At 41.0% G+C, this 25,760-nt stretch overlaps 1 protein-coding gene across 4 annotated transcripts in view; it reads left to right on the top strand.

Moving 5' to 3' along the window:
- The first annotated feature begins 463 nt into the window (after positions 1–463).
- The window catches only part of GLCCI1 (glucocorticoid induced 1), a 115,713-nt gene continuing 90,416 nt past the window's right edge, over positions 464–25,760 (top strand). For all 4 annotated transcript variants that reach the window (XM_074984693.1, XM_074984692.1, XM_074984695.1 and 1 more), the window contains exon 1: positions 464–1,253. In XM_074984693.1, coding sequence (XP_074840794.1) covers positions 731–1,253 — 523 coding nt within the window. In that variant the 5' untranslated portion in view covers positions 464–730. The remainder of the gene's footprint in view (positions 1,254–25,760) is intronic.

Raw genomic sequence — 25,760 nt, 5'->3', positions numbered from 1 at the left:
CGGCCAGCCCTGGCTGCGCGCCGCGAAGGTAACAAAGCCCCGAGCCATCGGACGGGCCTGCCCGGGGCCGCGATGGGCTGGCCAAGTCACACACGGCGGGTAACCGCCAAGCCCCTGGCCGGAGGCACCTGGTGCCCCGCGTAACACGGCCGCCTGCTTAGCCCAGCCCAGCCCAGCCCAGCCCGCCACCTCGCGCTTCCCACCTAGTCCCTCGCCCACCGCACCGGGCAAGCCGCCCACATCACGGCTGACCCCTCCCCTCGGCTCAGAGCCGCTCCCCCCCGCCCTCCATGAAAACAGCTCGCTCATTGGTAGAGGGCGCTGCTTTTCATGTGCCGTAGCCAATTGGGCTGGGACTAACGGTGGGAGAGTAACCAATGGGCGCGCGGCTTGCCGCCCCTTGCCCGTCGCTGCCGGGCGGCTGAGGCTACGAGTTGCCATTCAGGGGTAGGGAGGGCGGCGAAGAGATCGGGTGGCGGTTGCTGCGGCTCGCGAGGGCAGGCGCGCGGGGCTCGCTGCCGACCCCTCCCCCCATCGCCGCGAGGGGCAGCGCTCTACGATGTGAACGGCTGCGGGGGCCGGCAGCGCGCCCGACGGGCGGCGATGTCCAGAGCCTGGTGCAGGAGCAGCCGCCGTCGCCCATAGGAAGCGCTGGGGGCAGCCGGGCGGCGCGGAGAGTCGGGCGGGCCGTGAAGCGCTTGTTTCTTCCCCGGCCCCCGGCGGCGGGTGCATGAGGGGAGCCGGCCGGGGGCAGCGCACGGAGCCCCCGCTGGGACTTGCGACCCCCCTGCTCGCCATGTCCTCTTCGTCAAGCTCCTCGCAAACCCCGCCCGGCCACCACCCGCCGCAGAGGATGAGGCGCGGCGCCGCCGGGTCACCCACCGCAGCCAGCGGCGCTGCCGGCAACGGGGCGGCTGGTGGCGCCCCCGGCAGCGCTGGGACCAGCCGGCTGCTCCAGCCCATCCGAGCCACCGTGCCCTACCAGCTCCTGCGGGGCAGCCAGCACAGCCCGACCCGCTCCCCTTCGGCCTCAGTGGGAAGCAACACTGGGCCGGCGGGTGGTGGAGGGGGCCGCGGCAGCAGCCCGCCCAGCCCGACGCCGCCGCTGGCAGCGGCTGCCCCCCCGGGAGGCGGCGTGGCGGACCCGGGGAGGGTGAAGGGCAGGCAGCGGCGCTCGCCGGAGAGCGGCGGTAGCAGCAGCAGGAGGAGCAGCTCACCTGAGAGACGGAGCCCCAGCTCCCCAGTGTACCGAGGTAAAGCACCCTGGGCAGAGCCGCCACCCACTCCCGAGCGATTCCAGGGAGCGGAGTCCGAGGCACCTCCCGCCACCCCCACCCCCCGCGGGGGGGTAAGCCCCGAAATACCCCGAGTCCGATAGAGGCGACCGAGAGGGTTGAATCACGCTTTCTGTTCCACTGCAAAGAGAAGAGCCGGGAAATATCTCCAAAAGACTCGTCCCGAGCCAGATAATATCCCCTCCATGAGTCTCCTGAGAGATGGGGAGGGAGCCCCGAAATCTCTTCTCCCCACTTCCCAAAGAAATAAGGGCTGAGGTTTGGTCCGAAAAGAAATTCCATTTCGTCTCCCTTCAGAAAGAGGCGATTGGGGGAAAGCGGGGTGGGGGGATGAGCCCTGAAATGTCACCTCCCTTTCAAAGGGAGAGCAAGAAATCAAACCTCAAAGTACCCTTTACAGACAGTGTTTGTGGTTTAGGGCTGAAACAGCTGTCCAGGCTCCCAAATAGTGCTGTCAGGCCCATAAAATACACCCTTATGCACATTCACAGAAAAGGAGAGTTGCAGACAGCCTGAAAGGAACGCTCTTGCATACAGATATGGCACACAGCCTGTACCCCCGCCCCATGCAGAGATTTGAACACATACTCTAACATACCCCAACCTGATGAGATGCACATAGGTGCTTTGAAATATCCCATCTCTGTGCACCTGGATATAAAGTACACCCTAGAACTGCATTTTACCATATATGCCTGGAGAGAAGACAAGCCCTAGAATACTCCACTATACCACCCCATATAGGGTATGCTGAGGTGAATTGAAGTGGCATTGATATAAGCTGTAAGGTAACTTCCACTCTCTCACTACTATTTTTAAACAAACACAATTCCTGAGCTCTTCTCTCCTGCACAACCCCCCATGCATTTTTAACTTGAATTTTAAAACACTCCTGTACACATCAAAACAAAACACAACACTCTGATAATATTGTCTCAAGCAATGCTAAAAACAAATGGCCAGACCTAAACAATCATAAAATGTCTCAAAGAAAAAAAACTTAAGAAAGCAGTTTAGAATGCACCCTCAAAAGCTTTTAAAATAAGTACAGATTCATCAACAGCTCTAACATAACCTGCTTCATGTTGTCTGTTGAATTATTAAAGGTGTTAAAGTGACTGTGGCCATCTTAGTGCCCTCCCCCATCACGTCAGCAGCTGAATGAATCAGACTGAATGTACTTTGTATGTTCTCCTGCTGCAGTTATCAGGTATCAGACATCACCTCTTCATGGGAACATTTTACATGGATCAGTGCTGCCTACACTTCTCCCTAAGCCTTTCAATCTTAACATTTTGCAATTGAAATTAAAATAAATGTATTTTGGTTGTCAACATGTTTTGCAGCAGTGCTATCAGTTCCTTCCTTCCACCCCCCATATATTTTTATTGGGTATGTGGTGAATTCTTAAAGTCTATAGCATGTTTGTGACTTGATCAGATCTGGCTATTCAAACAGTTTTAGAATACATATGTTACTATATAAGTATATAAACATATGACTAGTAATATTACTATATGGAATTGGTATATATTATAAAGTATTCACTCTTATTCCAAAGACTAAATGCTTTCTATCACATCTTAGTATATATGCAAACATTATGCAATAGACTACTTTAACGCAGAGTATATCTTTACTTGGAAATAGATTTGTCAGGTTACAAGAGTTTTCATGCTTTAAAGTAGAAAGAATCCTAAGCAATTTTGCCTCAGTCAAATTGTAGTTAAAACTGAGGCTCATTTGTTCCCTAACTCCAGGAATTTGTATTTTTTTTTCCTTATGGAGCTTCCTTTTTTTTCCACTTTAGAAACATACAAGTGTACAGTGTTACTCTGAATTCTGGGAAATCAAATGGGAGGTCAGCCAAAAGAAAACAGACTTGATGCATGTAATTAACTGTGAACATTAAAACTGATGACAAATATTGTTATAAATTGGTTTTAGTTTGTGATAAACATTGTAATATTGCAGTGCATGAAGGTTTGCACTTTGGTTGGGGAGAGGAATGTGTGTAAAACTACCTGTGGTTGGAGAGAAATTTTGCAGAGCTGTTAAGTTTTTCATTAGTGTACTCATGGGTATTTTAATGAATACATTTTTGTTTGAGTAAAATTTTAATTTTAAATACTGACACGTTTTGAACTGTAAGTCTTTGTCTGAATAGTTGAAACCTATAGATCAGTACTGACTGACTTCTCCATCTTTCAAGTTGCTTGAGCCTGCCTTATAGTAAACCATGTTAGCAGGAGATAAAAACTGATACATGTTTTGTGCTTGTAGTGTATAAAGTTATAAATGGTCCATCAAGATATCTGTCCATAATATGTATACACCTCAAGGAATTTCCCCCCCTCCCCACCCCCTTTTCAGGTTGAGCCAGTTGCTGCTGCAGAAACTGACATAACCCAGAAAATCATGAAGGAATGAATGAATTAAAACAATGTGATCACCCTAATAATGACCACAGTTGCACACATCAGTAGCTTTATTTTCAGAAATACAGGCACCATTTTCTAGAAGAGTGGGATGATTAGACTGTTTTTATAGTCTTGTGAATTAGAAGGTTACAAAATCTGGAGTGTGGCTGAGATACCACAGGGTATGATTTTTGTTCCCTTATTTCTTCAATTTACTCTGTTCTGGGTTTTTTTAGTACACAATGTACATGAAGTAAAAATCAGTGGCAGATGGTATTGTGGTATCTGTAGAGAAGCTATAGAATGATGTTGGAATACTACTGCAGTCATAGTGGAGGACTTGAAACACTTCTTGCCATCAAACATGGACAGTCTTACTACAGATGGTAACATAGTTTCCTCCTTTGGTAATTGTTAGCCTGGTAATCATGCCTAGGTATGACATAAATCTTAGTGAAACTATTACATTTTGTGTCATTCCTGAAAGGTTTCCCTTTTTGATGTAAAACGAAAGTTCCCACTGCTGATGTAATGTTATTTTTTGCAATGCTGCGACTGTTTTGGTTCTGGCTGTGCAGACTGACTTGCATTGTTTCAGGATCATGCTTGTGTGGGAGACTGGCTATGCCTTTGACAGAAAAGATGTTTTTCTCTGCTTAAAACACCTGGTGTTTTTCTCAATTCCTTTCAGTACAGATGCTTTAAATTTGATCCCCCTTTAAACAATAATGTGTGAAATGCTCCAGTATTATGAGTGAGTTTACTGAGGTTTATTTAAAAAAAATATTATGTAAAACTACTTTGGGTTTTAAACCTTTTAGGGGTCAAGGCAACTGCTGCTGCTGCAGACACTGACATCACTACTGCATGAATGAAAATGGCATGCTCCATTTTGTCCTCCCATCATCCTCTTCTTCATACACCCTCCTTTCAGGGATGCTCAAAATGCTATTAGCAGTTCTAAAACAAGATAGCTTTTATGTTTATGTTTAAGATTTACATGCCATATAACTTATTCTTTTATAGGAAATCAATGCTTTAAAAGTGCTATCAGCACTTCTACATGATCAATATTGAAATTTTTTGTCTGAGAACTTTTGAGTTTTGTATGCCTCTTCCCCTATAAAAACTGAACAAATGTAGGGTCTTGGGGTACTCTAGAATAATCTTGGAAATATGCTAGCTAAATTTAAGGTGAGAAAATGAAGATAGTGTAATTAACATGAATGGTTTTTATAGCTCAATCCAGTTCTAGAAAACAAGTTTAATTCTATGGAGTGTTGAATGTAGGAATAACCCAATTTTGAGAGTTGAGGAATGTATGCCTAAATTTAATGCAGAAATTGATATATAAGGCAACATTATAAGCAATAAAAAGAAAGCTCAGTAGAAGTGATGTCTTGAATAATATTGCAATAAGATGTCAGTTGAGCAGGCAAAATATATGTTGCATTCCATGTGTTCTAGAGGCAGTTTGTGCATGGGGGTGGGAGAGGGGAAATAAAAGACATCACCTTGCTTGGATGAGATTAGTTTATTTTTTCAGGTAAGCAAAGAGAACTTCTTCAAGTAGCTTTTTTCAATACGGCATAAAATAGTTCATATTAAATGTAAAATCTTACTGAATATAGAGATTCTTGCTTTCCCTGAGCTCAAGATGTTCTATATCCAGTTCAAATATAAACTAGTTTTACAGAACTTTTGTCCGTTGTTCAGGTAGGGCATTTCTTCTGAATGCAAAATGTTCCCATTTGAGTTCTATTAATTAGAGTGGTACTGTAAAACCCTGATTTACACAATTTTGATGTATGCATTTATTGGATTAATGCAAGTCAAAATTAACACAGGTGAATGTTTAACGGCAAACCCTAGATGTGTGTCATTTGTGTGTATATGTGAACGCATGCTCCTGGGGTTCCTGGGAGCAACATGGGCTGGGGCTGGCCAGAGAGCAGCTCTGCCACCAGCTCCAACCCTGGGGAGTCACTTGGAGGGGGAATCCCCAGCAGCAATGGGGCCTGGGAGCTGGCCAGAGTGCAGCGCTCCGCCCCAGCTCCAGCCCCAAGGAACCGCTGTGGCCAGGGAGAATCCCCAGCAGCAAAGCAGGTGTGAGTCCACCAGGAGGTGCAGCCCTCTGGTCTGCTCCCCAGCTCATCCAGCTGGGGGAAGCCAGGGAGCAGTCACACCACCCTGCCAGTCTATCCCCTAGCTTCCCACAGCTGGGGACACCTGGGGGGCGGACTGGCACAGCGATGCAGCTGCTCCCCAGCTTCCCCCATCTGGGGGATCAAGGGGGTGGGCAGACCGGCGTGGTGGTGCGGGGGAAACTGGGGGTGGGGCATACTGGCGTAGTGGCATGTCTGCTCCTTGGTTTCCCCCAGCTGGGGGAACTGGGGCATGGAGCTGGCAGCTCACAGCTGCTTTGCCGCTGGGGATTCCCCTGGCCAGGTGGTTCCCTGAGGTGGAGCTGCCGATGGAGCGCTGTTGCTACGGCCATCCCTCATTGCTGCCAGGGATTCCCCTCAGCCCTGTGGCTCCCTGGGACTGGAAGTAGTGGGGGTTCTAAACCCCCCCACAACTTGCACAAAATTTGAGTTATACACGGTTGCCCAGGCACATAAGTTGGGACATTACTGTACCTGTTTGTGTTTGTTATAATTATCAGAAACAGAAGTAGCTTTGAATTATGTGGTTTGTAATGTATCAGAGGCGTAGCCGTGTTAGTCTGGATCTGTAACAGCAACGAAGGGTCCTGTGGCACCTTACAGACTAACAGAAAAGTTTTGAGCATGAGCTTTCGTGAGCACAGACTCACTTCATCAGATGCTGGTCTTGGTCTTGGACGCCCTCAGCTCAGGCCCAAACAAAGACTGCGAATGGTTGGCCAAACACAGAAGCAGCTTCTCCTCCCCTGGTGTTCACACCTCCAGATCAACTAATCATTTTTTCCCCTGAAATTTCCGAAATCAGGGTTAGCTGTACAGCCAGTTTGCAAAAAATACTTCAGTTGATTTACCTGGTTAGGGAACTAAACACTTTTAATTTTTTTTTTTAATAAACAACTCTTGGAGGTTTGCCATCACTAAGAAGAGAAAATAATAGCCAGGTGCTCCAGAGGAGCAGTTCATCAGTTACTACTCCAGAAGAGTTTAGAGCATGAGCTTTCGTGAGTTAACTCACTTCTTCAGATGTTCAGAGTTAACTCACAAAAGCTCATGCTCTAAACTTTTCTGTTAGTCTATAAGGTGCCACAGGACCCTTCGTTGCTGCTACAGATCCAGACTAACACGGCTACCCCTCTGATACTCCAGAAGAGTACTATTAGTCTCCATGCTCATATGAAGCTTGGCTAGTTTAAAAAAATGGACTATTTGTGTGTTTTGTGGATTAAAGGAATCCAGCCATTTGACATAATAGGAGTTTGTAATAAAATTCCTGTTGTACCAAAAATCAAGACTTCTCCTTTATCTTGAAGAAATTAAATATAATTTTTTCATGAAACTTCCTATTTTATGTTGCCTAATTTGCATGCACAACTGAAGCATTCTCTATTTTGTTTAATCACAACAATTCTTCCACCCTTTTTATCCTGCTCTCACACCTAAATGTAGCTTTTGTTGGACTATAATTAATAATATGGGTAACTAAGTCACTCTGGACTAAATTTGAAACAGATCCCACGAGGTGAAAGGCTGTTTAGATAGAACAAGGATCTGGTAATCATCTCCGTTGATATGGATGTTTATTAGCTATAGTGGGGTAATCATCTTGTTTGTGCTATTAAACAGATTCCTAAAAGACTTGACTTCAGTTCAGGCACTATAGCATAGAAAGATATGTTTTTTCTTCTGTTTGAAGTTGCAGCGTATAGCTGCAGCTCACATAGATATAAAGGAAATGGTATCTTCACTGAGCAAATGTACTACTACAAGAGAACACCCCTTTTGGTAGTATTTTACAGTGATTTACATTTTCAGGTCATTATATCTTCACCCCTTAAAGTAAGCAAATATTATATACATGAGGAAACGGAAATATAAGTTGACTAGTATATGGACAGAGCAAGTCTGTAGTAAAAGTGGAATTAGGGATCTGAAGTTCTTGGTTTCCATTCTTGCCCTTTGCTGACAAAAGTTGCACATTAAACTACAAAAGTAAAGATGTGAAGAACGTATAAACTAGAATTGTATGAGGAAGTCGACTTGTTCTGAATATGGGTTCATAAGTTAACCGTATAGCAGAGTTCAGCAACCCACTAAATTTAGTAATGCTTTAGAAAACCAGGAAGTAAAATTTATGCTGCCCTTTGCTACTGCAGTTTGAGTGGCTTGATAGAAAACAGCCATCAACTACTGATGGCTACAGCACCTAAGCAACAGTTTAATTTTACAGTAGACCATTGATTTAACAGACCTTGATTTAACGGACTTTGGAAATAACGAAATGCTGTCCACCAGCTTCCCCCCACCCCACAAATGCTGGTGACTCACCGGAGCCATAGGAGCCAGTGCCGTTGCTGGGGCTGGAGGAACTGCCATCACGACTGGGGCTGCCAGAGTGGCTGGGCTGGCCCCGGGTGGGTGTTGAGTGGCTTGTGGCAGGTGAGCCCAGAGGCTCTGCTCTGTGAACAGTGCATAGAGATTCCTGCCAAGCTCTCTCCTGAGCCAGCTGCATTTCTCCCATGTCTCAGGTGGAGCACTCCGTAGTGCACCTTGGAAGGTGCCTACAGTCCTGCAGATTCAGATTTAATGGACTTTCGGCATTAACTGATACCTCTTTTCTCCATTAGTCTGTTAAAGTGAGGGTTAGCTATACTTAAGAGTTGGAAAAGCTAGCCTTAATGCTAAATGTTAACGCTTAACACTAAAAAGTATATGCATTTTAATATTTGCTTAATGTTTTTGATAATTCAGCTGAAGCCAACAGTCAAGGAATACATCAATTAGAAGACCAATTTTTTTCAAATTCAGTAAAAACTCAGTAATTCAAAAGTCACAGTGCATCTGAATACAAGATGGTCCTTAATAAATTAAGTCAAACCATACTTTTTCGTAACCCCTATTTTAAGAACAGGGCACACACAATGATTTGTAATGTGATACATATTTACTGCAGGATGTTCACAAACTTTACATATTCTATTTCCTCATGCTTTACATATCTCTGTTTATATCACTGTCTTCGTGATCTTTGCTCCTGAACCCACTTTAATTATGCCAGTTTTCAGTACAGTACAGTAGGTAGTCCGTGTCTGACGATGACATCTTGAGCTTGCACAGGCTCATCGGTTGTGTACCTGCATGTGGCTGAGGAGTCCAAGCTTTGAACGGCATGGGCATTCACAGTGGGGGCAAGGGAAACGTTCTCGCTCTGTTGGCATGGCTCCTGCTGTTTCTTCAAGCATCAGTGAGGCGTACGCGTTGCTGTTCTTCAAGTTGTCATATGCATGTCATGTGAGAGCATGCCAGCCTGTTTGGTCTTTTGCATGCTGCTTTAGCTGATCTGGTTTTAAACCAGCATAAGCAATGTTGGGGCTTTCATGCAGTCTTGTGAGGCCTACCTTGATTCCTTTTGCCGTGGGAGAGCTCATTGTAGAGGAGTTGCTTTGGGATTCTCAACTCCTCCATTCGTATGATGTGCCCTGTCCAGTGAAGCTGGGCTTTCAGAATCATGGCTTTGAAGCTCAGGGTTCCTGCTCTGCCCAGGGCTTCCAGGTTCCTTACTTTGTCCTGCCATCGAATGTGCAATATTGACCTCAGGCTGTGTGTGTGGAAGCGCTCCAGAAGTTTTATATGTTTTCTGTACAAGGTCCAGGTTTCACAGCCGTACAGGAGACTCGTCAGGACTACAGCCTTGTACACTTTCAGTTTAGTGGACTGTTGGATATTGTGCTGATTCAACACTCGCGCTCTCAGATGTCCTAGTGCCCAGCTGGCCTGGCAGATTCTGGTATTGATTTCTTTGTCAAGGGAGCCATCATTGGGTATCACACTACCAAGGTACTTGAACTCCTCTGGTACTTGAACTCCTGAACCCACTTTAATTATGCCAGTTTTACTTCACATTTAATTTGTTTTCTTTCTTAAAATGTGGGTTGCCCTTTGCAGAAGGAAAGCTGCAAGCTCCCCTTTCATTTTCAAAATGAGGACTTTATTAGCAACATGATCAAAACACAGATACACTATCATGCCCTATAATGCACTGCACATATTAAATGGGGAGTTATCCAGCATTTTGAAATCACATATTGTTTGCTATTAAGATATGAGTTCATTGTTGGCCTTTTAGATGTTCACCATTTATCAAAAATAATTAGGTGGATTTTTTTATTTACTTTGCAGTTATAGTGTCAGGAGCCACAGAGAAGTCCTTAAAGAGTCACATGTGCCTCCAGAGCCGCAAGTTGCAGACCCATGGACTAAGATACAGTGTTCCTTTTTGTCCTTAGAATCTTTGAATATGTTAAATCTATTTTCATTATAAACCACCCCCACCACTCAGTACTAGTCTCTTCATCGTGGAGTTTGCAGTTAAATTTCAGTTTGAAGTGATTGCTCATGTCTACAGTTGGGGAAAGGTGGATTATCTGGGACTTCCTACTCCCCCTGAGTGTTTTTCTTGATTACCTAACACATACTAAATCAGCAACTAATCTTGTTTAACTATGATTTTAATATATTACTTAACATGTTTTAAATACATCTTTTTCCCTACTGAATGCAAAGTCATTATGCTAAAAGTATACTAATATTTCTGTTAAAGTAATGATTGATGTAAATAAAAATGCTGACGCTCAAATAGCCATTGTTAGTCTTTAGTGTTAACTCATTGTTGAAGTGAATTATGGTAGTTGTCATTTCTCAGAGCTGTTGTTTCACATACGTCCTCAGATACATCCACCAAACCAATTTGTGGGTAGAGTTAGAATGAGGAATAAGGGATGTTTTTCACTACATTCTTATCTCTCTGCCAGAAATTCATAGTTCGGTTGCTGATTGTAGTGGCGTCCCCTGTTCCTCTTCCAGGGTTGGCAATTTCCCAGGAAAACTAGAACAGGCACTGGTAAATAGTGGTTTCAGTTGGTAAAATAATTCCATCAGTGTCTAGCAAGCATAGAACAAAGCTTTTCAAACTTTGGATGCATCTGTTCAAAACAGGAGTATGGTTGGTCTAGCCACTACATCAGAGTTGGTCTTCTGTTACAGAATGCTGTATGGCCATGTGAGTCTGGACTGGTAGTCTCCCTGCTTTGCTTACTTAAATCTTGAAGCATAAAACTCTGCATTATTGTTTTTATGTAATTAAATTGTTTTGACTTTTGTTCTTGCATTATTAAAAACTGGAATATGACCAAACCACAGTATATACATAAGTTCTGATTTTCAGTATTTTAATTTTATTTATATATAACATAAAATATTATTATTGCATCCACTGCTGTTTTTTTTTTTTTGTTTGTTTGTATGACTCTGCAATCCTGGCCCACATTTAAAGGCTGACTTAGATTTTCTGGAACCCAGAGCTGAGGTCAAAGCCTGAGTCCTAGGCTGAAGCTGACACTTAAATAGCCATTATCTGAAGTTGAAGTCTGTGGGCTTCAGCACTGTGTTACAGGCCTTTTGCTTGGAGCTGGAGCAACTAGGCATCAACTTTGGCTTCCCAATGCAGAGTGATAAGCTCAGGTTTTGGCCCCACCTATCGGGGATGGTGGGGTTGGCTGGCCTTATACTTCAGTATCCCCTTGGGATAATGTTGGTTGAACCTCTCTAGTTTGGCACCCTGAGGACCTAGCTAGTGCTGAACAAAAGAATTTGCCGAACCTTGGGAGGTCAGTATTGTCTAGCAGCACCACCAACATTTCCACTGCATATTGGGGTCTTAGAAGACATTTAGGTGTAAATTAGAGCTAAATAGCCAAACACAGAGAACAAGGACTGATGTCTGCCAACAAATTTTATGGGACCATTGGAAATTTGGCTATACCCATAATAAGTAAGTATCTGACTGACTAAATTCATGCCAGACTGTGGATGTCACCAGATGAGAGAGTGCTGGATGAGAAAGGTTTAACCTTTGTAAATTTTGTCAGAAAAGGGTTGTGGTGAAACTTGGGGAACTCTGTCCTAAAGTCTATGAATGCATTGCCATATATAACCACAATTTGAAAATAAAACAGTAATTTGGAATGCCTTAACTAAACAGTTTTTAAAATAGAAAAGCCTTAAACAGGGACTAACTAATCTTTTGCAACATTGTAGAAGTTAGGATTTTGCCTGGTAAAAGCACGTTTGGTAAATACTGTGCTATCCCTGTCCTCTTCTCTTTCCCACCCCACATTTACCTTCCTCTAGCTGTAAGTTGTTTTTTGGCTCCTCTGTAACCTTGCCCATGGGTCCTCCATCTGCTTTCCACATTCCCCTGCATATTTTTGCTCTTGTTTTGCTTATTTCACCACCTACCCCACACGGCCCCATGTTTCCCTGCTTCTGACAGTTCCATTCCAAGTATAACATAAAGGATTACCATATTTCCCTAGGCAGTATGGTTTCCCTCTTGGAGCAACAGAAGGTGGTGGCCAGCATTATTTAAGATAAACTAAATTTCCTTCTGAAATAATGGCCATGTTAACCAAGTGGCTTCAATCTCATTGAGAACTCAGGAAATGGTGACCATTTTGAAAGAGCTCATTTTTTCCAGAATGTGTCTGAATATTATTTACAGATCTGACAGATAAACTTTCAGTAATGGAGAATAACAAAAAATGAGTAGTTGCTTTTTAAAAAACTGTCCATTGTAATAGTAACAGAGAGTTAGCCATGTTAGTCTGTATTCTAACAAAATAAACCAGCAGACATGTAACACTTTAAAGACTAACCAAATAATTTATTAGGTGATGAGCTTTTGTGGAAAAGACCCACTTTCCCACAAAAGCTTGTCACCTAATAAACTATTTGGTTAGTCTTTAAAGTGCTACATGACTGTTGGTTTGTTTCCATTATAATAGTCACTCTAGATTCAACACTCAGGTAATTTAATTTTAAATTAAATTATGCTCTTTAAATTTTATAATATGTTAAATTCCATACTGAAAATCCACCTCCATATAGGATTTATGTCCTATTTTAATTTTTTCCCCCCCAAATGCGTCTTTGGAGTCATGACCAGCTGTTTTATAATGAAGTATGGGGGAGAGCACATGCTTCAGATATCCATGTGTACTCTTCCTGAAATGCAGTGTTTGGCTATCAAAACCGTAAGTCATATGACGTTTTAAAAAAAGCCTCAATGTGAAAATCACAAATTACATGAATACACAATTTTTGACTCTTTCAGTAATGTTAGATATATACATTATACTAGCCAGACTAAATGTTACGCTAATTATTTCAATACCCTCTTTGTTTGTGAGTAAAAATTGTTGCATATGCCCATAAGATAAACGCTAACATAGTTACTGCTTATAGGGTATTTAATTTTCTCCAGTTATTAGATTCTAAATGTTAGATTTTAAACCTAATTAATCATCCAAATATACAGTACAGGAAGCGTTGGTTAGAGAAATCTAGAGTTGCCAGTTGCAACTGTCATTTTCTCATATCCCAAAATAAGGGGCATGTATTATGTAACATCTTGGCCCCAGGCCGCAAGTGTATTCCGTTTTACTTCAGCATAACTCATCTTTCCCAATATCTTTGTTTTCTCAAAAAACAGAAATGCCAGTGAGTTAATGGAGCTTACATCAAAACAAAGTGCACTCTAAGCACAGTCAGTCTTAGTGTTTTGGTGATTTGGAATCGGATCTGTATCCTTGCTGAAAAAAATCTAAATGATTTACTGAATAATAGAATGAGAAGGACTGTTCAAAATGAATTTTGAATTTTGTTTTGGGATACCATTAAGTGTAAGAGATTTAGACTGTCTGCAACACTTCAGAGTCTACTGGTACTTTTTGTAGCAATGCTACAGCTAAACATTTTTCAGACAACAAAGTATTTCCAGATTTCTCTTACCAGTGCTTCCTGTACTGTATATTTGGATGATTAATTAGGTTTAAAATCTAACATTTAGAATCTAATAATTGGAGAAAATTAAATTTCCTATAAGCAGTAACTCTGTTATCGTTTATCTTATGGGCATATGCAACAATTTTTACTCAAAAACAAAGAGGGTATTACAATATTTAGCGTAACATTTAGTCTGGCTAGTGTAATGTATATATCTAACATGACTGAAAAAGTCAAAAATAGCAAGGAAAAGACTTCAATCATCCAGTAAAACCACCAGCATGGATGGCTTTGTAGTAAGAAACATCAAATACCAACAAGACATCCTAGAGTAAAAGATTCTTTGCCACAAATTCTCCTTTTTGTATTAACAATAAACATCTTAATTGACCTGGTATACTCCCTACGAGCAGGCTCCACTCTATCTGGTAGAGTAGATGTTGGTAGGTTAGCCAGATACAATGCATGTGAGAGTACCTGAACAATGTGCAAGAAATATTGAGGAGAAATTTACCAGTAAACCTTAGGGGGTGGAGCAATATACGTAACAATCCAGTAATATGTGTCTGTATGAACACAGAAGATGGGTTGATTGTCTTTCAAAAATGATAGGTACATCAGGAAATGCCCACACAACAGAATATTTTAAAAAGTGGCTGTGAATGCTATAAAAAACTGTGAACAAAAATGCAGCCATCATGTATGTAGTTTTTTTCACAGACAATGCTGCAAGCATGGCAAAGATATGAAATTTCTTAAAAGAAGAGACAGAAGGATGCTCCTTAGTAGACGGTTACAGTGCTCATTTAAAAGTTCTCGTAGCCAAAGCCTTGAATACATCTTCAGAAATGAAAGAAATATTGCTGAAATCACAAAATGCTTCCATAACAACCATTTTGCTTCAGCTTCATTGGAGAAAACAGGAGGATCCAAACTAATTCTCCCTCAAAACATTCAATTTGTGATAATTTTTTGAACAGTTTATTAAAAATTGGCCTAGTCTCCTAAAACTTATGTGAAGAAAACTGCAATTATTAGATAGGTGGAAGTGGTTCATCACAAAGTATCTAGCACAAGTTTAAAGAGAAATTTAGAGGATATGCTCAGTATATGGAAATCTGTTATCCATAGCCTTAAACAAAATTCAAAGAAATTGCAGCCGTGTTGCTGATGCTGTCAAAATTTGAAGGTACTTCAAGAAATATTGATGAACGAAATACCTCACCAGAAAGTTAAACTTCAGGCAACAAAAAAGCAAATGGATCAACTGCTAACTCCACCTCATTTCCTGGTGAGCATTCTTAACCCCAAGTATAAGGGTGGATGCCTAACTTTCGAAGATGCTGCTGCTGCCATTGTATGGGCATCTCAGAATCACCCTTTAGTTATGCCAGTCATAAACTTCAGGGCTTGAGTGAACTGTGTGTTCAGTATAGAGTCACTCCCTGGAATTAATGGATATCGTTAGCCTGGCACCTTGAAACACAGTTCCTCTAGTTGCTAAACCAACTTTTCACAGAATTAGCTTCCTTTGCAGTCACAGGATATTTTCATCTTTTGCATTATTCATACAAATCTAAGAATTGTCTACAAATTGAAACAGGAAAACTCATGTTTCTCTTTCAGTCTCTGAAGAAAGTTAGAGTGGGAGTATGGAATATGAGAGGTAGTTGTAGAAATTTTAAGAAAATCACCCATTTTATGTTCTGAGGACTTGTCTGTTATAGTTAATAAAAGTTGAAAATTAAAAAAAAAAAGTGACACCCATTGGCCAGCAACTCAGAAGACTGCTGCTATTGCAAATGTGAAATATTCAAGTAAAATTTAAGATATAGTGTGATAAAATATAAGTGCTATTTTGCATGTGTTGTTTAGTTCTTACCATTCCTAATTTACTGGTATTTGATAGGTCATGAGTATTATCTGTTATTTCCTAAAATAATCAGATTCGAATTATCTAAAAACATTAGACAAAATATATCTTCTTAGGTGATGTAAAATGCTGTATGGAGTCGTAAATTAACATGTTTTAATGATCAGATTTGCACCATAGTTTAAGAAATGTATGTTTGTAGAATTATCAGTGGGATACTTGATTTACATCAGTGATTTTTTTTGATGTGATTTAAGTCGTCCTGATTTAAAATGGTGACTTAAATTGCCCTGATTAAACTGGTTCCATCTACCTGGTAGGCCTATTCTCCATGATCTTTTATAATTCTTTTTTAAAGCTTAGTTATGTTTGTTGTCAGGGATGTTGTGAAGGCCAAAAATTTCAGAGGTTAACTGTGCATTGTTTGAAGAAGTACTTCCTTATGTCTGTTTTAAACCTCCTGCCTATTCATTTCAGATGGTGATCCTTGGCTCTTTGTTCTGCAAAGGGATAAATAACATTTCTGTATTCAGTTTCTCCATATAGTCTATAAAATCAAGAATAATTACATATTAATTGTTTCTTCCAAGCTGAGTAGTCCCAGTCTTCTTAATTTCTCCTCATACAGAATCCATTCCATATGCCCTAATAATTAGTTTTGCCCCTTTTCTGTACCTTTCCCAATTTTAATATATTTTATTAATATGAGTTGACCAGAACTGCACATAGTATTCAAGGCATGAGTGTATCATGGGTGTATGTAGTGTCATTATGATATTTATCTATCCCTTTCCTAATAGTTTCTAACATTTTATTACCTTTTATCACTGCTAATTTTTTTTTTCATGGATTTGTCCACCATAATCCCAGAATTTTTCCTGAGTGGTAATAATTAATATAGAGCTAGTCACTCTGTAGGTCTGTTTGGGATTATATTTTTCAAAGTTCAGCTCAAATTCATAGATTGATCTTTCAAAGATATTACCTAATGGAGGTAAATACAGCCTGAAACAATAGTGCTGAGATGGTAAATTCCTCCATTCATGTCAGTTGCTGTTTTCCTCCTCCCATTTTTCCCTCCTGAACTGCACCTCCCTCCTATTTTAGAGTGTATGAGTATATAAGTTGCTGTGCACTAGAAAAATTAGATCAACACAGCTACATGTCTCAGGTATATGAAAAAGCACTGAGCACTGTAATTAAGATGAGCTAAGTTCCAGTGTAGGTGGCACTATGCTGACAGAAGAATTCTTTCCTCTGCCTAGCTCATGTGTCTCAGGGCCATGGATTAACTACAATAATGGGAGAACCAACCTCTGCCAATAAGAAAGGTTCTCCCTTTACTGTAATCCACCTCTCTTAGAGGTGAGACCTAGGCAGAGGAGAGAATTCTTCACCTAGTGCTGTCTACACAGGGACGTAGGTCAGCTTAACTATGGCAGCCAGTGAGTGGCTTTTTCACACTCCTGAGTGATGTAGCTGTCTCAGCCAAAGTCTTCACTGTGGACCTGAGATGGCAAACATATTTCAGCCTAGTCTCAGCCTCCCCAGTTTGTGATGTACGCAGAGGAACCACTTGAGATTATGGGGATGAAGGGAGTGGAATTCAGATACCTACAGGAGGGCAATGAGTGTCAATTCACATGAAGAGGTTAGGGAGTGGAGCTCACGCAATCTCAAAACAGCAAGCCCCCTCGAGAACCTGTTTCACATGGGTGGGGGAGTAAAGGTGGCAGTCCTAGCCCTCCTCAAAGTTGGCCCAACTGCTGGAATGTACAAGTGGGGTTGGAAGAGTCAAAAACAGGGTTTGACATCAGAGGGGGCAGAATAGAGGTGAGACACCTTCCTCTGAAAAGGAAGCTCCCTCAAGAACAAGACTGACATGAAGGACATGTCACATCTGAGGGACCCCCAGATCATGATACGTATGGGAGAGGAGACTGTAAGGCTGATAGGTGCCCCTTCCTATAGTGTTTCCCTTTTCCTGCTATCACTCATTTCAATGTCTTCTTTCCCAGTGCCAACCCTTCTGTCTCACCACCCTTGATCCCTGTCACTTAAATCCTCATCCCGTCTCCCTATTCTTCTCAAATCTTTCACCTCTAACCAGCCTAAATGAATTGCAAGACTTGGATTGTGTAGTTTAAAAAAAGCATACAATGTTGAACATAATGTTCTTTTAATTACGTTTGTCTCAAATAAAAACCCACTTTGATATGAAGAAATATACCTACTTTTTTTTCCTTCAAATTTCTGCCTAGGCTTAGATTTGAACTCTGTGCTTGGGTTCATTTTCTGTCATATTTTTTTCGTCAGAGCTGCCCAGTGTTTCTGATAAGTGGGCGTTTCTCCCCCAGGTTGTACGTGAGTAGTGACAGAGTATAATGGTGTAATTCCTTAACTTGTCACTTAAGAGCCTTGTCTACAAGGGGCATCTTAATGAGGCACTTCGGAACAGGTTAATGAGGCCTTGACATTCATATTCAGCACCTCATTAGCATAATGGTATCCAGGCACGTTTTGAAAGTGTTGTTTTCGAAACACCGACTGGCTGTATAGACCGGGGCGCTTTGAAATAAGTGCCACGCTTTGAAATTCCCTTATTCCCGATTAGTTTTGGGATGTCAGCACCTCATTAACCTGTTCCGAAGTTCCTCGTTAACATGCTTCTTCTGAAAGGAAGGGGCATATGTAGACACAGCCAATGTGTAAAGCTTCTGATTCTGTGAACTGAAATAGCATTTTTTTGTTTAACACTTCAGCTTTAACACTGGTTTTTCCCTGAGAGCTGATGGGTTCCATACACTCTTAATAGAATAACTGTCCAACTTTGGACACCATGATGCAATGATCCGAGTCCTGGTTTGATTTCTGTGAGCAAAAATTAATTTTAAAAAGTCAACTTTAAGAAGAGCCACATATAGCTTAGAATCCATTGGTCAAATGGCCCCCAGATAGCTCACTAACAGAACCCCACCCTCTACCAGGCATATCAAATTTCAAGGCAATCCCAGTAGTAGTGTAGGTTTTAGAGCACTCACTAGAGTTGAACTTGAAACAAAATTGGTCTGAACTGTAGCAGAATGATTGATTACAGCACTCAAAATCTGCTCATGGTTTGTCATTGGGCTATCTGGAAAATTTAATTCCATTCCAATGTAAATCACAATATTTGGCTAGCAGTTTTATTTTTTTAATTTTGCTAATTTAGCTGGTTTACCTGTTTGTAACACTTCCAGCATGTTTTACCCTCTGCAAAATAGGCAGCCTTAATATTAGTGATTATTGTACCACAAAATTCAAGACTTTAAACGTTCTCATTAGTGAGAGAGTGGGTTGAAAGCTTCTCTCTCTCACCAACAGAAGATGATTGAATAAAAGACATTACCTTTCCCACCTTGTTTCTAATGTCATCTGATCAACACAACTACAGCTACCCCATCTGCAACATTAACACTGATGTTTAACATTTTCTAGAAAATCTACCACAAGTTGACAGTAAATCTATTAATTTCCTTTGTGCTTTGATTAGAAAACAAATCTGAGGATCTGAGGCAATTTAATCTCAATTCAGTGACTCTTTTAGCTCAGTCTGTGAAAGTTATCTTCCTTGACACGTGTCACACTATTTGAAAAGATGCAATATATACTAAAAACTAAAGATCAGGTTGATGGCAGAAATGTCGTGAATGAACATTGGGTGGTACAATAACTAAGGACATTTTTTCCTTTTAAGAAACTGTCAACTAACTGATGAAAGTAGAATAGAACTTAAGTTTTTAATTGAGCAGTTGCCATTTTATGCTAAAATCTCTGTTTCTAGAACTAAATTTCAGTTCAGGAGCTTAAAGAGTGTGCTCTACTCATAGCCATACCCTATTATGACAGTTGATAGCATACTATTCTTGTTCATTCCTTCTCGTAAAGCCTTACTCTCATTGATCCATTCTGGTTTATGTTCCTTCAGCACTTCCTTTGAACAACCCGTAATCTTGCTTGAGAAATCATAGACCTGGAAGGAACATCAAGAGATCATGAAATCCAATCCCCTGGATTCATTGCAGGACCAAGCACCATCTAGACTATACCTGACAAGAGTTTGTCTAATCTGCGCTTAATGATCTCCAGTGATATAGATTTCACAGTCTCCTTCAGTAATTTATTCCAGCGCTTAGCTACTGGGATAGGAAATTTTTCCTAATGTCCAACCTAACCTTCCTTTGCTATAGTGTAAACCCATTGTTTTTTGTCCTGTAATCAGAGGTTAAGGAGAATAACTTTGTCCCCCTCCTCCTTGTAACATCCTTTTAGGTGCTTGAAAGCTGTTACCTTGTACCCTCTTAGTCTTCTCTTTTTCAGAGTAAGCAAACTCATTTCTTTCACTCTTACCTCATAGATTATATTTGCTAAATCTTTAATAATTTTTCTAGTGATTATTTGAACCTTCTCTAATTTGTCCAAAGTACTTGAAACCCCTTGCAACTTTGTATCAACTACAGATTTTATAACAGTACTCTTTATGCCATTATCCAAATTGATGAAGCTACTGAACAGAACTGGTCTCAAGACTGATCCCTGTGGAATTCCACTTCTTATGACTTTCCAGCAGCACTGCAAACTAGTAAATAACTGATTGGATAACCATTCCTAGAGTTGTGGACTCACCTTATAGTAGCTCCATCTAAGTTGTATTTCCCTAGTTTATGACTGAGAAAGTCATGGGAGACTGTATCAAATGCTTTAATAAAAGTCTAGACATACTATATCTCCCACTTCCCTCTTATCCACAATGCTTGATATTCTATCAGAGAAAGTGAGCAGGTTGGTTTGATATGGCTAGTTCTTTACATTATCATCTTTATGTTGTTATTCTTTGTCCAAGAGAAAAAAGTACACGCACATTTATTTTCAAATTATTGGTGTACTTCCCGGGGGGGGGGCAGGAAGAGACAGAGAATTAAGTTGCTGATGTAGAAAGCAAAAATTTCTCATGAGCAAGAATATAATAAATCAGACTCAACAGTAATGTATGTTTTAGAAACCTCTGTAGAAAGTAGTGTATGCATGAATTGTTAATGGTGGCAGTTATGTGCATTTTTATGGATGCGATTCTTAGGTGTTATCCACATGCACTGTAGGACATTGTCAGGTCAAGTTGTATGTTGGTATGCAAGACAATACATTATTTAAAAACAGTAACTTTTTAAAAGTCCTACCATAATGAATTGATAAGCTGAGAAACTGTTCCCTCAAAGAAGAAAATGTATTCTACTAAGACAGTTGGTCACCTTCTTATCTGCCCAACTGTTGGGAGTACAAACTGTTATGGTAAGAAGGACTGTAAAAGAAACCTAGCCCAATACTGCAGTAAAGTATTGTAAATATCACAGCTCATCCCCAGAAGCAAATCATTTGAAATTGTGTACATTTCACTGCTTTCTTGCCACATGGGATATTGTAGGCACGTGAGTACATAGACACACTGAGATGAGTTAAAGCAGGGATGGGAAGCCCTGAATAGTGGGTTGGCCACACAAGTGGCCTTCCTTCACTTCATTGGGCCTCAGGAGCCCACAGTTCACTGAGGCTTCACCTACGGCCCACGGACTACATGTCTGTTGTCCTCCTCCCTCTTGTGCAGCAGGACACAGGAACCCCACACGTACTTTCTCCTCCTCCTCAGTGCTTTAAGAGCATGTGAATCACCTGATTTGTGCTTTGTCTCTCCTCTTCCCCTTCCTTCTCAGACCTGGAGCATCACAAACAGCTGATTTGCAGTATTTCAGCTTTGTGAGGGGAAAGAGAGGATGGAGTGTGAATCAGGTCATTCACAAGCTCCAAATGTCCTGTTAGGGAGGAGTAGGCATAGGAAGTTTTGGGCTCCCATGCCTCTATGCACTAGAGGGTGCATAAAGGAGGAGGGACATCCAGGAAGTCTGCAGGTGGGGTCACAGTTTGCTGCATGTAGGCCACAGGTTCCTCACCACTGAGTTAGAGTTGATCACTCCAAAAGATGAATTTGGGAGGTGGTTTATGAGTTGTTAAGCCTTAGCAGACCTCTAAATTTAAAGAGTAGAACTGAATTAAGAACATAATTTTTAATTGTTTATTGTACATAAGGAAGCAAACCATCTTATGGCATTCAGTATACAATATATATACAATCACAGAAGGGAAGCTGACATTAAATAATTAGTCTCCAATGTTTGTTTACATTCAGGCTTGTTTTATCCATCAAATAAAGCATAAAACATATTATGGATAATGAAACCCTTTTCAGCTGAGGGAGCAATATTTCTAATTACCTAGCCTGTAGTCTGTTTTATTTATTATATCCATTAGAAATGTCTTTCTTACTGTATATGTATTTGTGGTTTAGGTTAAATTCTGAGACATCTTTTTGAGGTCATGTCATCTTATCTCAGCCGAAGGCTAATCATGCAATTGGTTGACTCACTACATTTTTCTTATTTTATTTTAAAAGCCAATCGTATAGAGCCTCTTAAGTTACATGACCCTGCTAAACAAATTGCATGTTTTCAAAGGTTATACTGTTATGTGTAATCTCATATTAAAATTAGACCTTTTGCTTTAAATTTCCTCTTAAGTCTAATTTTAGTCAATTTAATATGTGTTTATCAAAGTTAATCTTTCAGCAGATGGTAGTTCTGGGTTACCATGCACCCAGTGGACTGCCCGGCCACTCTGTCAGCAGAACAGCAAACTGGAAGCACAGTAGACAGGGCTGCTCAGTGTCCTGGAAGTCCTGTCTGTCGATAGAGGGGCCCCCCAGAACATCCAGACCGGCTTTCTGTCAACAGATCTTTGTCAACAGAGGTGCTATTTCTCCTGAAGAGCACGGTACAGCTGTCAACAAAAGTGCTGCGTTCTGTCGACTTACTGTTAACAGAACACCTTGGGAATCTGGATGATCCACATGTTGTGTTGGCAAGGCATTATTCTCTAGTGTAGATACAGCATCAGATTCAGTGCTTTTTTCTGTCTCAGACAGTTGTGCTGCAGCTCTCTTTGTGCAAGTATACAAGGCTTAGATTTGCTGATGAGGCTTCTAGCCTATAAGGGCCCCATGTCAGGGAGTGGAGACATTAAGACCATCTGTTCTGAGGAGGAGAGTGAAATGTATTTGGGATAGTCTCTGAACCTAGTTGTGGTCTCCTCTTTACTTTTCATGAAGTAGATTTATAGGGACAGGCTCCCAAATAAATGTATGGTGTTTCCCATTCCCTAGGGCCTCGTGGCAGATCAATCAGAGGAAAAAAAAACAACACACAAGTACTAATTCTTGGGTGTACAAAAACATATGTACCGAAAAAAAGACAGTTCTTCAGGGGAGAAGAGGCAGCTGCCAAAATTGTAGCTGGGGAATCAAAATACATAAATTTAACACACGATGGATAGGTTTCTAGGAAGTGGATTAAATACAGGGGGTCCTTGTTATAAGTCCAGGTTACGTTCCTAAATAAAGGAATTTGTAGTAGAATGACTTATACAGGGGAATTAATATCCTTAAGGGATAATGTAATTAGCTTGAGATATGTTCCCAACACATGCAGTTCACACACGTGGTACATATAATGTACCTGTAACCCACAAAAAACAATATATAGAAATAGAATAGAAATAAATAGATAATCAATAATTAATCAAGAATAATAAAATAAATAAATAGAAAAAGATAAGCCAGCTCCCTTCCATTCCCCACTGGCTCCCTGCAGGCTCCCCACAATTTCCCATTGGCTTCCCCAGTGCTATCTGCCAGTCCCCCATGACTTCAGGGCTCACTTCCAGGGCCCCTGCAGTACACTGCCTGCCACCGTGCCACCACAGAGTTCCTCTATATTCCTGGATTATGGTCCCTCAGCCCCTAAACAACCTAAGTGCTGAGCAGTGTGACTTAGAATGAATCTGTTTTCCTGAATTACTTAATGATGGGTATGCGAAACAACTTGCAGCACTGCGACTTATAACAAGAACCCCATCTACTGTGAAACTATACTTCGTAGGTCTGTAGCTGTTCTAAATGAATTATAGCTGAATATCCCTACTCATGCTCTTGGAAGATGTAATAGATGTTTCACCTAAAAATATTGGGCTGTAATCAGTATTTGCTACTGTGGGTCATCATAGCATAAATATTGGACTGTGATTCCCAAGTGTTGCTATAGGTTGCTGTGCCTTAATAAATAATTTATTGTTCATATATTTTTTTGGTGTGGATTACTGTGGCTTGCCACTGTGACTTTTTCAGTACTAGAAGAATGATTCAGCAGGTCAGGGCAAGTGGGGAGGAGCATTCTCTGCAAGAATGATATAGTAGAGCTGTCCTAAAAGACTCAGTTGTCTTTGCAGCCTTCACTCAGAATTTCCTGACAGGGCCACAGGGGGAGGTAGTGTTAGAGCATTGGCCTTGTAAACCCAGAGTTCTAAGGTCAGTCCTTGAGGGGCCTTTCAAGGATCTGGGGCAGGTTAGATTTAAATCAACCAACTGTCGGGGTGGTTATAGGCCCTGCTTTGAGGGCAGGGGACTAGACTCCAAGACCTCTCAAGGTCTCTTCCAGTTCTATGATGTGTGTTAACTTGATATAAACCATCCTACATGAACTGGGAAAAAAACAGTAAGAAGTCCTCTTGCAGCTTATATACTAACGAATATTTTGAAGTATAAGCTTTTATGGGCAAAGACCTGCTTTGTCAGATGTAATGCAATGTGATACAGTGGGTCTTTGCCCATGAAAGCTTATGCTCCAAAATATGTTAGTCTGTAAGGTGCCACAGGAGTTGTATTTGCAGATACAGACTAACACAGCTACCCCTCTGATACTGGATATCATGGGGTATTCCTCCAAAGGAGTAGACTTTTAGTGTCCTGTTGGCCTTCTGCCTTATTGGCTTATGCGTGAGTTTGGACAGATGTCTCCTGATGTCAAGTTTGGCTTCTTTAACTTTTTATAGGATGATCTAAACCTCAGCCAATGGTTTGGTCTATACTCAAAAGTTAGGCTGATATAACTAGATTGTTAATGGTTTCAGAGGGGTAGTTGTGTTAATCTGTAGATTCACAAATAACAAACAGTCCTGTAGCATCTCAAAGACCAACACATTTATTTTGGATTTAAGCTCGTTGCCTGACAAATTTGTTAGTCCTGAAGATGCTAAAGGACTTTTTGTTGTTTGTGTAGCTACATTGGTTGGAGGCAGCATTCGCTGTAAGATATGTGCTTGTATGACCACTCAGAAGAGAGATTTATGCCACGTAGCTGTATAGCTGGGAACTCTTTTTGCTAGATATTTGTTTCTGCTGGTGGTGAATGTATGCATATATTCCAGTGCACAATGATTCTGCGCATGTGGAAAAAAAACATTGGTTAGGGCTGTGGAAAAGCCAGGTATTGAACTGCTGTAGCTATGTCAACCTAACAACTAGTCTAAAGACAAATATATCTATGGCAGAATGTTTACCAGTGTAACTATCTTTTGTGGAGATGATGTTCCTGCTCTGATGGAAAATCCTTTCTGCACCGAGGGGTTATGGTGATATAAATGGTGTAGCTATGGTGATAGAGTTCTCGTAGGGCCCATTTACCTTCAGACTATTTCACAGAATCTCAACAATACTGTCATAAGTGTATTCTTTGTGTGAGGCTTTGATAGACTGTTCAGTAATATTGAGCTTCCTCAAAGAAGCAGATCTATCAAAACTAATAGTTTTATGCCTCTTTTCCCAACCTGAGATGTTCTTCCATTACTACAGGCTCTTGTGATCTTTCGGTTCAGACCATTGTCATTAGTTATCAAATTATCTGTTAGATTTCCTCAAAGAGATGCTCTTTGGTTTGTAGTCATATTAACAGCATATCAGAATCTTCACCATGTCTTCCATTAGGAAAAGGTGCAGACATTATGCTGTAGAATAATTAATAATCTATGCTAACTCTTCCTTCTATATTTCACAAAAAATCATTCTTTCTCTGTTTTGCTCTAAACTTAAGTATCCAAAGCAGAGTGTGGCACAAGTTAGATTTGAGACTGTGCAAAGATATAATTTAGTAGAACTGATCAATTCAGGAGAACATCGTCCTTCCTCATTTCCAGCCCCAATCCCTATTTCTGAAAAAATTGAGATTATACATAAGCTACTTGATTTGAG

Source organism: Carettochelys insculpta, chromosome 2, assembly GCF_033958435.1.
Source record: "Carettochelys insculpta isolate YL-2023 chromosome 2, ASM3395843v1, whole genome shotgun sequence".
Lineage (NCBI taxonomy): Eukaryota > Metazoa > Chordata > Testudines > Carettochelyidae > Carettochelys > Carettochelys insculpta.
The sequence above is the reverse complement of the archived record's forward strand: the minus strand, read 5'-3'. Positions and strand labels throughout refer to the sequence as shown.